This window comes from Lissotriton helveticus, chromosome 8 (assembly GCF_964261635.1).
Source record: "Lissotriton helveticus chromosome 8, aLisHel1.1, whole genome shotgun sequence".
NCBI lineage: Eukaryota > Metazoa > Chordata > Amphibia > Caudata > Salamandridae > Lissotriton > Lissotriton helveticus.
This window is the reverse complement of record NC_136069.1, coordinates 840,832,383-840,845,547: the sequence shown is the minus strand read 5'-3', so window position 1 is coordinate 840,845,547 and position 13,165 is coordinate 840,832,383. Positions and strand designations below refer to the sequence as shown.

Sequence of the window (13,165 nt, the reverse complement as noted above, 5' to 3'; positions counted from 1 at the left end):
TTTGTCGCTGGGAGCTGGAAGATCGACACAACGAGGAAGAAGCGTGTCGCATCTGCACCGATTCACAACACATCGCCGGGCCACGGAAAAGAAGCATCCGCACTTGATTCCGATGCCTCGCGAAGCAACCAGAGAGAAGCTCACCGCATCTACACCAGGTCCCGACACATTGCAGAGAAACCTGTCGTAGCGCCTGCCGTGCGGCAGCAAAAGATCATGCATCGTACCAACCGTCGCATCAAATCAAGCCACCATTTTGTTGCATCGCACCGGATCATGGACACACATGGAGGCTCCATCTTGTCGCATCGTAACCAGAACGCAGTAAGAAACAGATGCATCCCCTCCTCTCCAGTAAGGAACAGATGCATCACCTCCCCTGCGCTGCAGTAAGGAACAGACGCATCACCGCCCCTGAAGCAAGGAACTGATGCATCACCTTCCCTGAGACCCATTTGTTTGTTTTGCGTGACGCATCTAAGGTACTTTGTGAGAAAAGTGTTGCATTTACAACTTGCATTGAACTGAACTATTTCTACAATTTGAAAGCCTTATTTTTAATACTGTATTGTGGATTTTTGTCGTTTGGACTTGTTTAGATAAAGGTTACTTATTTTTCTAAACTGGTGTGGTGTCCATTTGTAGTGTTTTCACTGTGTTACTGTATCTGTTCACAAATGCTTTACACACTGCCTCTGAGATAAGCCTGTCTGCTCATGCCAAGCTATCAAGGGGGTGAGCAGGGGTTATTTTAAGAGTGTATCCCCCTTACCCTGACTAATAGCAAGGTCCCCTATTCGGACAATGGTACCTACCTCTGCCAACTAGAGATCCCCATTTCTAACAATAACTTGTCAGTCTCAAAATCTAGCACAGAAGTTTATGGGCATCAGAGAGCTCTCTTAGTAGCTCATCTTTGGATGGATTTGTCATATGAAGTGCCAGGATACATCTTCTTGATGTCTAAGTTGCACTATACAAATTTTACATAGACACTGTTGGAGGAGTCACCATTCAGAGGGATCAATAAAACATAGAGAACTAAGTAGATATGAAGCTAGAGGCAAACAATGTATAAATATACTTACTTGGTTTGCCAGATGTTGGAGCAGCAATACCATCTATCGTATTGTTCTCACCGATGGTGGTGAAATCTGTTGTAAAAAAAAACCATTCTTTTAAGTTATATTGCAATAAACACAATTCTGGTTAAGCAAGCAATTGCCTTTTTTGGGGGGAATGAGGATGATGTAAATGACTAGTGCCATATCCATCACTCTCAAGAGACTAAGGGCCCAATAACAGCTTTTGACAGTGCAGGGGTGGGGGGCCTGCCACCGCCGTGCCCCCACACCACCAAGAATCCCTGCTGTCCACCAGATTACAAGTAATTTTGTGGTCTGGTGGGTGGGCGGCATGGGATTTCCTGTGGTGGTGCCTCTTAAAAAGGTGACGGTGCTTTTGAAAAAGGTACCGCAATGGGACAGCCACACAGGTTCCTGCATGGCATGGACTCTAAAGTCCATGTGTATGCACACAGGGGGGCAAATAGTGTGCCTTCCATGTGCATACACAGGGCACAGAGGCACTCTTTGTTTCCTCCATAAAAACCCTGGAGGAAAGGAATCTAGAAATATGCTTGGTGGGACCACAGCAGTCTCACAAAGCATATAATCCCGCCGTGCCACCGCCAGAGAACAGCAGTTTCTTTTTGGTAGTCCCAGGGTGGTTCGGCCTCCCAAGTTGTAATGGGGCGGTCAGACTGCTGGTGTGGCAGTCTGACCAGACCGCCAGACTCGCAATTAGGCCCTGAGTGTTTTGACTCTGATAAACATATTCTAAGTGTGCAATCTTCATGGACTGATCACTTACTTCCTGTCTGCAAACTACACTAGTAGCATTGGTAAAAATATAGTGAACAAAATCTCTGTTGACCACACAAGGTGATGTTCTCAAATACTGTGGTTCCGATTAGTTCATGGCAGTGTTCTTGTCAGGTTTGGTTTAGCACAAACTTTTTTATGGAACTATGGACAAATTATCTGCAATTTTAGCTACAAAGTATTACCCCCAGGTCCCGTTGTCCTCGTCCCATTCATAAAAACATGGAGATAACCATCTCCCGACAAAAAAAACAATGAAAAGAATGCTGGGACACTAACCCCGCCCCTCCCACCGGGAGTACATAAGGGGTACTTACCCAGCAGTCTCCCCGTTATTTTTTCTGTCTGTCGACAGTTTGGTCTGGATGCTGGTGCTGCTCCTGCTCCTGCTGGGCTGGGGTGGCGTGCGCTTATTTTTATCTCCCCCCCGCCTGGCTGCCTGGCTTCACGGGCGGGGGGGTTTCCTTGAGTCTGCCACCTGGCCTGCCGGGCTTGCTGGGTGTTGGGCCTGTTCCTGGCTGAGGATTCCTGTTGACCGGCCCTTTGCGGCTGGTGCGCCGCCTCCCGAGGTTCCTGCCGGGTCACTGTGCGCGTCTTCCTGTGGCCTGGCCAGGTGGAAGACGCGCTGCGCTTTCTGTCCAGGTTTTCCGATGCCGGTTGCTGGGAGTGGGGGCCTCGATCCTGGGGGTGTTTCGGCCCCCGCTCTGGGTGAGTCCCGCGTAGTGGTGGTTTCTTTCTACTTGCCCTGCCTGTCTTTGTGCATTGTTTTTCTCCCGCTTCCACTGCCTCCGGCTGTTCCTGCGCCTCGCTCCGCTGGTTGGGCGTGAGGCCATCTTCCGCTGGTTCCCTGGCCTGTTTTGCCCGCCTCTCTGGATCGTTGTGGCTTCCGGGTTGGTGTGGCCGGCTTGTTGGTGGGTGCCCGTTTTTCTTGGGGTCGGGCCCCTTTATGTCCCCGGTCCGGCTCTGTCTCGGCGGCCCCCTGATCCTGGGCTGCCTTGGTCTGCCGGGAGGGGGGGCCTCCGGGGTGCGGGGCCGGCGCGGCCCGTCCGCTGCTCGCCTGCAGCTCCCCTGCCTTTGCTGGGGTTCCTTTGTTGAGATGTATCAACTTGGCTGTCGGACTATGTGGCATGGCACTGTCTGCTTCCTCCCTGTCACTCGGGGTTCTCCCCTTCACGCAGCGGCTACTATGTTGATTGACTTGTCTGGGGCCTTCGAGTTGCCACTCGGCGGAGGAATGCCGCCCTGGCAATGCCCTGTTGTGTGTTGCGAGTCTTTTTGGGCCCCCTTGGCGTTCTCTTGCGGGGCGGTGCTTTGTGACAGGGGTTTCCTCCTGTGTTGGTGCTTGTTCCTGTCTTCGGGGACTTGTCTTGGGCTGCTGGGTGCTGCCTGCTGCTGTGGCATTCTGTGTGTCGGGGCCTCGGCTCTTACGTGGAGTTGGGTGTCTGTAGTGCACTTTCGGGCTTTCTGGTGGCTCTGGCGTTGGTGGCTCTTCGCCGTGTGCGGGTTCGGGGGTTGGTCTCTGCGCTGGTGATTCCTTGGCTCCGTTGCTGTTTTGCTTTGGTGCCTTTGTTTTGGCCTCTTTGTGGTTTGTGCTTGGCCTTAGTCTGGGGAGCCGGGACTTGGTCCCGGGACTCCCTGGGTGGCTTTTCTGCTCTATGCTGGTTCTGCACTTGTGGCGTGTCCTCCTGTGCGGCTTGGGTGTCGCTGTGCTCTGGGCGCTCCGTTGGGTTTGTGCTTCTTGATGGGCGGATGTGGCCTTACAGCTATTGCGTTCGGCCTCCTAGCTGGGGATGTGTGTTCGAGTCTCGGCTACGGCGCTGCGCAGCCTGTGATTCTGGGCGTCTCACTTACTCTCCATGTGCAGGCTGTCTGTTTCGGAGTATGGAGTCCTTTGTTTTTCTCCTCCCCTTTGCTTTGGGCATCTCTCGCTCTGGGTTCCCTGGTCGTGTTTTTGCGACTCTGGTCCTGGTTTCTGCCTTCATGGTGCCTTTTTTTGTCTGGGATGTTGTTGCTTGGTGGATTTGCGCTGCGGTCTTCTCCTTGTGCTTCGGGGCTGTGCTTGTCTTCTCGGCTCTGACGTTGCCTTCTTGGCTGCCTGGGGCTCTCTGTTGGGTGGGGGTCTTGTTTTTGTTGGTGGCCCTTCCTGCCTTCCGGGTTTAGGGGGCTGTGGCCTTCTTGCTCCCGTTGGTGCTCTGTACTTCCCCGTTTCGGGGGGGGGGGGGTCTTCTTGGCTCCCTTCCTTCTTTTTTGCTGCGGTCCCTCTCTGGGTTTATCGCTCCTGGCCTGGCCTTGGCCTTGCCTGTGTCTTTGTGTGGCTGCTCTGGGCTCCTGTGCCTCAGGGGTTTTCTGCCTGTTTGTGGGGCCTGTGGCGGTGGTGCCTGGTTGTTTCAGGCCTTCTGCTACTGTTTTGCCTCTCCTGGTCCTTTTCCGGGTTGCCTTGCCTGCGCTTCTGCATTGTGCTTGCGGTCGCCCTTGTTTGTGCTGCTTTTCGCCCGGTTTGCCCTCTGGCCCTGTCGTTGGGGCTTGGTGTGGGTCCTCCTTGGCCTTGCCCTGGGCTGGGTGCTGCGGTCCTGGCTTCCGGGGGTTGTTGCCTTTGGCCTTTCCTCCCTGCGGTTGACTTCTCTCCCTGGTGTGGTCTCCCGCTTGGCTTCCGGTTGGGCTTGTTCCCTCCCTGGGCTCCCCTGGTGCTGTGTTGCTGGTCTGCCCTCCTTTCGGGGGCTGTCCCCCTTTTGCCGGTGTGCTTGGGTTGCGCTGGTCGCTTCTCTCTGGTCCTCGCTGCTGCGTGGTGTTCTGGGAGGCTCGCCTGCTCTGGTGCCTTGGTTGTGTGTGGCTTCCCCTGGGGTGTCTTGGGTTGGCTTCTTCGCCTTCTGGCTGGGCTTCTGCCTGTGTGATTTCCTCCTGCTTCTTCTGGTCTCGTCTGGGGCCCGTGTTGCTGCTTGGGTGGTCCTTGTTTGCTGCCTGGGTGGCTTCCCCTATTGCGGTCGGGGTCTGCTGGGTCTCTTTAGCCTGCGTGTGCTTTCTCTGGCTTGGCTCGCTGTGGTGTGGGCGGGTGTTGTCCCTTCCCTTTCTGGTGGTCCTTTTGCCAGGGTTGTGCCTCTGCTTTCCCTGTTCTCCTGTTCCGGGGGCTGTGTTTCGGTCTTCCTGGTCTGCGGGCTTGAGGTTGCTTCTGCTCCCTGTTGGCTCCTGTCCTTGGCTGGTCTGCGGGGCGCCCTGCTTGGGTTTGCCTGGTTGCGCTTTTTCTGCTGTTCGGGCCTGCCTGTTCGGCCCTGGCGCTTCTTGGTGGGTGTCTTGCCTGCCTGTGGGGGGGGTTGGTCCCTCTGCTTTCGGGTTCCAGTCCCTTGTGCGTGGGGTGTGTTCCTGCCGTTCTGGAGTCTGGTTCTGTTTCTGGCTCTGGCTCCTGTTTCCCTGCTTGCCTCCTCGTTGGTTTCGTTTGGGCGCTGCCGGGGCTGTGCTCTGCTGGGGCCTTCCTTTCCTTTGTGCCTTCCCACATTTTGGGTTTGGCCTTCGGGTCCTTCGGGTCCTGCGGGTTGCTTGGCCTTGGCTTCCGGGGTTTGTCTTGGGTTGCCATTTGTGCCCTGTGGGGTTCGTCCCCTGCGCGTGCCCTTCCTTGGGTCGTGCTGGGCTTCCTCGCTGGTTTCGGTTGCTTCTGTGTTCCCTCTCCCCTGTTGGGTTGGGGTTCCGTGCTGTGCTGTTTGGCCCTGTCCCGCTCCTGTGGGTGCTCTTGGGGTTGTTGGCCCTCGGTCTCGCTGCCCTCTGTGGGCTCCTGGGGCTTGCCTGTTGCTGGGCTTTGGGTGCTTGCTGGTCATCTTTGCTTCTCCTCCTGCTGGGCTTGAGGGGTTCCTTGCGGTTGCTTCCTGGCCCTCTGCTTTGGCTGTTTGGGGTCTTCTTTGCTTGCCCTTTTTTGGTTGGGCTTGGCTGTGGTTGGTGTTGGCCCCTTTGGGTTCCCTTGCTTGGTCTTGGGTTCGCTGTGTCTTTTGTCTGTTTGGTTGCTCCCCTCCTCTGTTGTTCGGGGTGTGCCTTCTTCGGGCTGTTGCTTCCTGCTCCGGTTTCCTCCGGTTGGCTTGGGCTGTGTTCTGGGGTTCCTGTGGTTCCTCCTGTTCCCTTTCCTCCTTGGTGTTCCGGGTCTCTTAGTCCTGGATGGTTGCCCTTGTGGTTTTTTGCTGCTCGGGTCTCCTGGGGGTGATGGGTCCCTTGTGGCCTTGGGGTTTGCCTCTTTCCTGTCCGTGGGCTCTGTCTCGCCTTCCGGGTTGGTTGCTGGTGGTCTGGCTGCTGTTGCTGGCCCTTTCTGCTCTGCCTGCTATTCTTTGGGGGTTTCCGGGGGTGTTTCCCTCTGGTCGCTCTGTGGTCGTGTCTGGTGCTTCTCTTCTCTTCTGGTTTGGTCCTTCCCTTGGTGGCCTTCTCGACCCTCTTTCCAGGGGCCGCCTTTGTTGTTCTTGGCTGGGTCTTGGCGTTCCTTTGACCCGCTGGTCTCCTGGGTGTTTCTTTTTCTTTCCGGGGCCGGGTTTTGACTGGCTTGGGCTCTCTGTGCCTGGGTTTGGCTTTGGTTGCCCGGTTCTGGCTTCACGGCCTAGAGGTTCTCGGCCTGTTTCTTCTTTGGGTGGACTCCTCGCGGATTTTTTCTCCTTGCCTCAGTTGGCTGTTGTGTCCGTCCTCTCCCCTTCTCTGGATAGCGGTGGGGTGTTCCTGCTTGGCCTGGTTGCCCTCTGTGGTGTTGATTCTCGTCCTCTGGTTGCTCCTCCGTTCTTTTGGTTGGGTGCTTCCTGGTTTGGTGGGGCTCCTCCTTGTCGGGGGCCCTGCTTGGGGTTTCCCCGGTTCTGCCTCTTGCTTCCTGCGGTTGCTACCTTGGGGTGTTTCCTGAGTTGGCTTCTGTTTGGTTTGGGAAGGCCGGCTTTTCTTCTTTGGTATTCTCCATGTTTTTATGAATGGGACGAGGACATAAGGGACCTGGGGGTAATGCTCTATTACTTACCGGTAATCTTCATTACTCCGGGTCCCGTTGTCCTCGTCCCATTCATACGCCCCGCCCTCCCTCCCGGGCGGCCGGCCTTCCTGTTTTGGGCTTGGTTGTTCAGGGAGACTGCTGGGTAAGTACCCCTTATGTACTCCCGGTGGGAGGGGCGGGGTTAGTGTCCCAGCATTCTTTTGATCGTTTTTTCTGTCGGGAGATGGTTATCTCCATGTTTTTATGAATGGGACGAGGACAGCGGGACCCGGAGTAATGAAGCAGCTAAAAACCAGTAAATCTACAAAATAATAATCAGATCTTCCTAGCCAAAATAACAGAATAAAATTAAATTATATACATGCGCACATTTTCATATGCAAAAATACTTTTGCATCAGTTGCAGGTTCCCAACACTACTCAAGAATTCTGTGAGAATTCCAAAATAGCCAAGAATTGATTTCATTTGCAGGAGCAGTATCTTGACTGAAACTTATACAACCACTTAACATACCTACCATTCTTCAGTTAGTGCATTGCAAATCATAAAAGTTGTACGATCACACTCCTCTTCTGTTACAACAGAGTCCAAAAGCTCTTCCCTAAAATCCCATATAGGATAGTTTCCACCAGGGATGCATGTTCTTACTTTATCATTGCCTACAAAGTTAACCACAGCATTCGATTTTTCAGCCGTTCTTCATATACCACAAACACCCACCCCTTCTAAGAATCCAACGCTCCCTGGCTGCCTTTCAGGAAAACACACTTTTCCGAACAAACCTAAACTAACTTAAGAAGTGTCCATTTCAACTTTATTTCCCCCTAACTATTGTTTCCACTTTACAAAGATGCACCCAGGCCAAGAGCCCATCTTTCTATTCAACTGTTCTCTACATAAACCATGAATTCGTTCTCCACTCGTACCTCCAGGTTCACCCACTAATCTTCTTCTCTGGCATGTTTGTTACAACATATGATCTGGTACAGCTGTGCCACAGATGAATTTAAAATAAATAAATAAATACATATCATCATCAATAGGTAAAGGTGCTGTTCTAACAAAGAATCCATAATCTTTGTATCAAGTCTCAAGGTGCTTTAACACACACTATGAATGTTACTTTAATCAGAAAGACACATACTTTGCAGACACTGATTTGACAAATGCACCTAAAATAAACATGCTAAAATTAGAAGAATGTGGTATCTTTGACTAAGAGACATGCTGAATGATAGGGGTTTTCTTTTGGTCAACTTGAATTGGGGAAGTTTGTACAAGAAGAAAACTGCTTGCATAAGTTAGTTTAAGCAATTTTATAAATTCTTACAACCTTTGTCCAAGTTCGTGTTAGCATCTCCGTAAGGCTCATACTCTGGCTAAATCTGATGCAGAGGTATTTACAGAGAAGGAGTCTTCTACTACCAGTCATCTCTGTGGAGATGGTTTCTGCTTTCACATGGTGACTAACTGAAGGCATTACTCTGCTTATCTTGAAGATTCTAGCATCATTTACCTATCATGGTGGCAAATTGTCTTTAAAGTTGTTAAGACAGATAAATAGGGCAATATAGGGTCCATTGACTATGAGAATTAAGGATACATTCCTTGAAGACGGTCAACGTATTGAGGCTTCACATTTTGGGAATCGGATTCTTGAATGTTGTGTGACCTAGCTACATTTGAAGAATGGATCATAGGATACAACATTGATTTGCTGTAAGGCACACTCTCACATGAAAGGTGGAGGTTGGGCTGGGCAGGGGTGATAGACTCTGGGTCTCACCGCCTCAAACTCTTCTACCTCACATCAAACTCCCTAGAGCTGAATTTGGGCATCACTGAATAAAACAGCACCTCTACAAGTGGGGCAGCCCACCTCTGTTGCTTGTAGCTGCATCAGCAGAAACATATTTTCCTCAAATATGGTCTAGTGTCAGTTGAAACTGTAACTTTCGTTTTTTATTTTTGTTCCTGACAACTTCTCTCCAACAACCCAAAAGCGCTGGGTGCAGAAAGTGGGCAGTCAGCTCATGTCTGTATAAGGTGTGCAGCCTCGCCTTGCCTCAGGGGAATTTTCTCTTCAGAGTGTGCTCTTCTCGGGTGGCATGATACCCTTCTAGAACTGTCCCAGTCCAGGCCCTGTGAGCAACATACATATTTCTTGCTCATATCATACGATAATGATTCAAGCCAAACACTTCAATGTGGCTTGGCAATGAGTTCCAGAGGAAGGAAAAAGGACAGGTGCAGCACAGGGGGGTGTGGTTGGAGAGAGAGAGGTGGCTACATTTGCTCCCACTAAACCCCGTAGAGCACCAGGCACCCATAGGGGGCTTCATAGATGCAGGGGTGACCACAGCCAAGGAGTAACCAATTCTCATGTACCTATGAACTATCATGCACACATGTACAATCAGGTAAATTGAGGGAGCCTGAAAACACACCAGAGAGAATCCCTAAGCAATTTACACACTGGGGTTTGGTGAAAAGGCCTGTACCCCGCAGATAAAATCAGCTGTCACCAATCAATAGTAGTGCAATAGCAGTGCCTCTGGGATGTTATGAACAATAGTAACTTACCTGTAATCTGTGGTTCTCCAGTATTGGTGTCTTTCATAGATTCACATGCCTGAATCATTCCCCGTCATCGGAGTGGGAGTCCCATGGTACATAAAAAAGAAATAATATGCCATAATTACATAGAAACAACCTGGTAAAACCAACCAGGAAGTAGAGTAGCCCAAGCTACAGGAGAAATAACCTCCACATCCAGGACTATCCTAGTCATTTTGTATAGTCCAAACTGCAGCCAATCAGGCGACAGCACCCACCAGAAGGTTCTCCCCAGAGGCTCAGGCTCTCAGATTTTTTCGCAAAGGAGTGATGATAACCATAGTAGCCTAGAGCCTCCAAGGGGAGGTGGGCGGGTGCATGTCAATCTATGAAAGACACCAATACTGGAGAACCACAGATTACAGGTAAGTAACTATTGTTCTTCTCCAGTATGTAAATGTATGTGTCTTGTAAAGCGCACTGCTGCCCTGAGGCGTCCTGGCGCTGTAGACCGCTGGGGAACCCGTCCTGGCTATCCCTGTGAGATGGTCCCTACTGGGTATCTCCAAGGTGAAACAGGCATCCCCGGCGAATGTGGGGGGCCGTTGTAGAGATGAGGCAAGCTAATGCCCAGAGTTGCCGAGTGTGATCCCTGGTTAGAGTAGGCACCGAGGCGAGAATTATCAAGTCCACTGACCCTGGTCCATGACCCTGCCGCGTCGGGAATTGAACCCTGGTCCCGGGTTGTTCTCTGCTTCCAGGTCTGCCGCCTCTAACCAGTGAGCCACACCACTCCACTATTGGGGTGTCTTTCATAGATTCACATGCCTGAATCAGAGTAGAGAGCAGTATATATACGTGTTCGGCAGACGCTATTTGCAGTAAAGCTTGTATATAAGAGATGCCCATAATATACAATATATAATCATGCAGAAATGCAGTTACATGAGCATGCATAAAATAGCAATAATTAAACAACAGGGGGTGGTGATGGACAGAGTTTCTGAATTAAGCAGAATCTCTCACCCAGTCAAGAGATCAGGGCTAGATCCAACACCGTTTTTTAGCTCATTGCAACATCCCAGTTTCAGAACCTGGCTGTATGCAAATTAGTCTGTCCCTGGCCCAGTGCATCATGGGAACAGGGCAGACCAGACTACAATAGCCAATTCTTTCACTGGGAAGGAAACAAGCTTCCGGGGACCGGTTTCTGGCATTACAGCCGTCTTCGGCCCGGCTTGCTTGAATCCTGATGGTGCAATGAGCAAGGGACTCACGTCTGAGTATACCCTTCCACCGGTCCGGTCCTCGGATGCTTGATTCCGGTCTGGGAAAGATATGGCTGTTGTAGTTCGGACTGGACTGTTCCCATGGGGCAACAGGGTCAGAGCTGATTTGCATAAAGCCATTATCTGACCCAGGGTGGTGTGGAGTGCAAAAAAACGATGGATTTGGGCCCAGATCTTTTGACTGGGGGAGTGTGTGACATTGATCCACATTCAGTCCATCACTTGTTCTTTTTCAAAATAGCAATAAAGCATAACAAGCGTCTGACAGCAAAAGAGGAGGTGGGAAACAGAGGCTCACCTTATTTGAAAAGATTACGCAGAACTGCTTGAGCCACTGAAGCATTGGTCTCGCTGGCTGCATCCAAACAGTAGTGTTTGGTGAAAGTATGGCGGCTGGTCCATGTTGCCGCTCTGCAGATGTGCTGGAGAGGGACTCCAGCGAAAAGAGCAGTTGATGAAGACACGGCTCTCGTAGAGTGAGGTCTTGGAGTTGCTTGCAAAGGTCTTCCTGCTTGTGTATGGCACAAATTGATAGCTGCAGAAATCCATCTTGCAACTGTTTGTTTAGATACTGCTTGGCCCTTACGGATTCCTCCATAGGCGATAAACAGCTGATCAGATTTACGTAAAGTGGCTGTCCTTTGTAAATAGAACTTTAAACACCTCTTAATGTCCAGTGTATGCAATGCCCGTTCCGCAGGGGATTGTGGGTTAGGAAAAAATTTCTTTATTTATTTAATTTATTTATTAGTATTTTGTAAAGCGCCTGGTTACACTAGCAAGTGTGTCCCCGCGCTGTAAATGCTAATAGTAGTTGTTCGTTGCTGACGCTTCTTTCGATTTTAGTTGTTAGGGAAGAGTATTGTTTTCAGGTCTTTCCTGAATTTTGTCTCTGATGGTTCTGTGCGCAGTTCCACTGGCAGCTGGTTCCATTTCTTGGCCGTCTTGACTCTGAAGGATTTTCCACCCATTTTGGCTGTTTGGACCCTCGGGACATGTACCTGCCCTGTACCACATGATCTCAGTTGGCGGGTGGGTTCGTACCATTTCAGAAGGCCACGTAGGTACCTTGGACCTTTGTAATGCAGAATGCGATGTCCTGTACATAGGGCTTTAAAAGTCACCCGTTCCCTGATCGGGAGCCAGTGGAGGGTTTTCAGAGCTATTTTTGATGAAGCTCTCCTGGGTAGTTGTAGAATCAGACGGGCCGCTGCGTTCTGTATTCGTTGAAGTCTGGAAAGACTTTTTTCGTTGGCTCCTAGATACAGAACGTTCCCATAGTCTAGTCTAGATGTTATCAGGCTATGGACTATGGTCTGGCGTACTGGTACGGGCATAAGGTCGAGCGTTTTCCTAAGGACCCGTAATATCCCGAAACAGGTTCCTGCCACCTGTTTGGTCTGGTGGTCGAGCGTAAGGTTTTTGTCTAGCCAGACCCCGAGATTCTTTACTAAATGGCTTGGTGTGGGCAGTTCACCCAGTTCTTCCGGCCACCATGCGGAAGTCCATACTAATGGGGCTTTGCCTACGATCAATACCTCCGTTTTGTTACCATTCAGGCGGAGGCAATTGTCTGCCATCCATAGTGCCACCTTCTGCATACAAGACGCAAAATTGGTGGCGCTTTGCTTCTCTGGTTGCGTTAGGGTTACAGTCAATTGCGTATCATCAGCATACGATACTATCTCAACCCCAAACGTATCTGTAATTCCTCCTACGGGGGCCACATATAGATTAAAAAGAGTGGGGCTGAGACTGGAGCCCTGTGGCACTCCCTGATTGAGTTTTATTTCCTTGGACTTAAACTGGCCCTGGGTGACCTGGAAGGTTTGGTCTGTTAGGAAGGATTGCATCCATTCCCAGGCTTTTCCTCTCACTCCTCCCTTTTTCAGACACTGTAGCAATGTGTGGTGAGCTACAGTGTCAAAAGCGGCACTAAGATCAAGGAGAATTAGTGCCGCCGTTTGGCCCTTATCAGCATATCTTCGTAGGGCTTCGGTTGAAGACAGCAGGGCCGACTCGGTCGAGTGAAGGGCTCGAAATCCCGACTGAGAGGGATGGAGAAGTCCATTAGTTTCAGCAAATGCTGAGAGCTGTATATTCACAGCTTTCTCAGCGATTTTTGCAAAGTAGGGAAGAAGGGAGATGGGTCTGAGGTTGTCCAATTTTTCTATACTGATATTGGGTTTTTTCCTCAGAGGAAGGACTGTCGCTTTTTTCCATGAGATGGGGATTTGTCCTGTACTTAAGATGACTGGCTCATTTAGGTGAAAGTCTGAAGGCACCTTAGGCATGAATTTTGGGTTTGTGCGGAGCACCACTGAGTCATGTGTGAACTGTAAGAAAGGTGGATGAACTGTCAAAGCCTGGATATCGCTGACTCTTCTAGAGGAAGTCAAGGCCAATAAAAGTGACACCTTCCATGTAAGGAATTTCAAATTGACTCTGTGTATCGGTTCAAAAGGATGGCGCATGAGCTGCGCTAATACTAATT

At 50.7% G+C, this 13,165-nt stretch overlaps 1 protein-coding gene across 1 annotated transcript in view; it reads right to left on the bottom strand.

Annotated features, from left to right (window-relative positions):
• LOC144772946 (adhesion G-protein coupled receptor G2-like) overlaps positions 1-13,165 on the bottom strand; it is a 1,412,864-nt gene that overhangs the window by 524,875 nt on the left and 874,824 nt on the right. Inside the window, exon 13 of the mRNA XM_078657647.1 lies at positions 1,089-1,154. Coding sequence (XP_078513773.1) covers positions 1,089-1,154 — 66 coding nt within the window. The remainder of the gene's footprint in view (positions 1-1,088; positions 1,155-13,165) is intronic.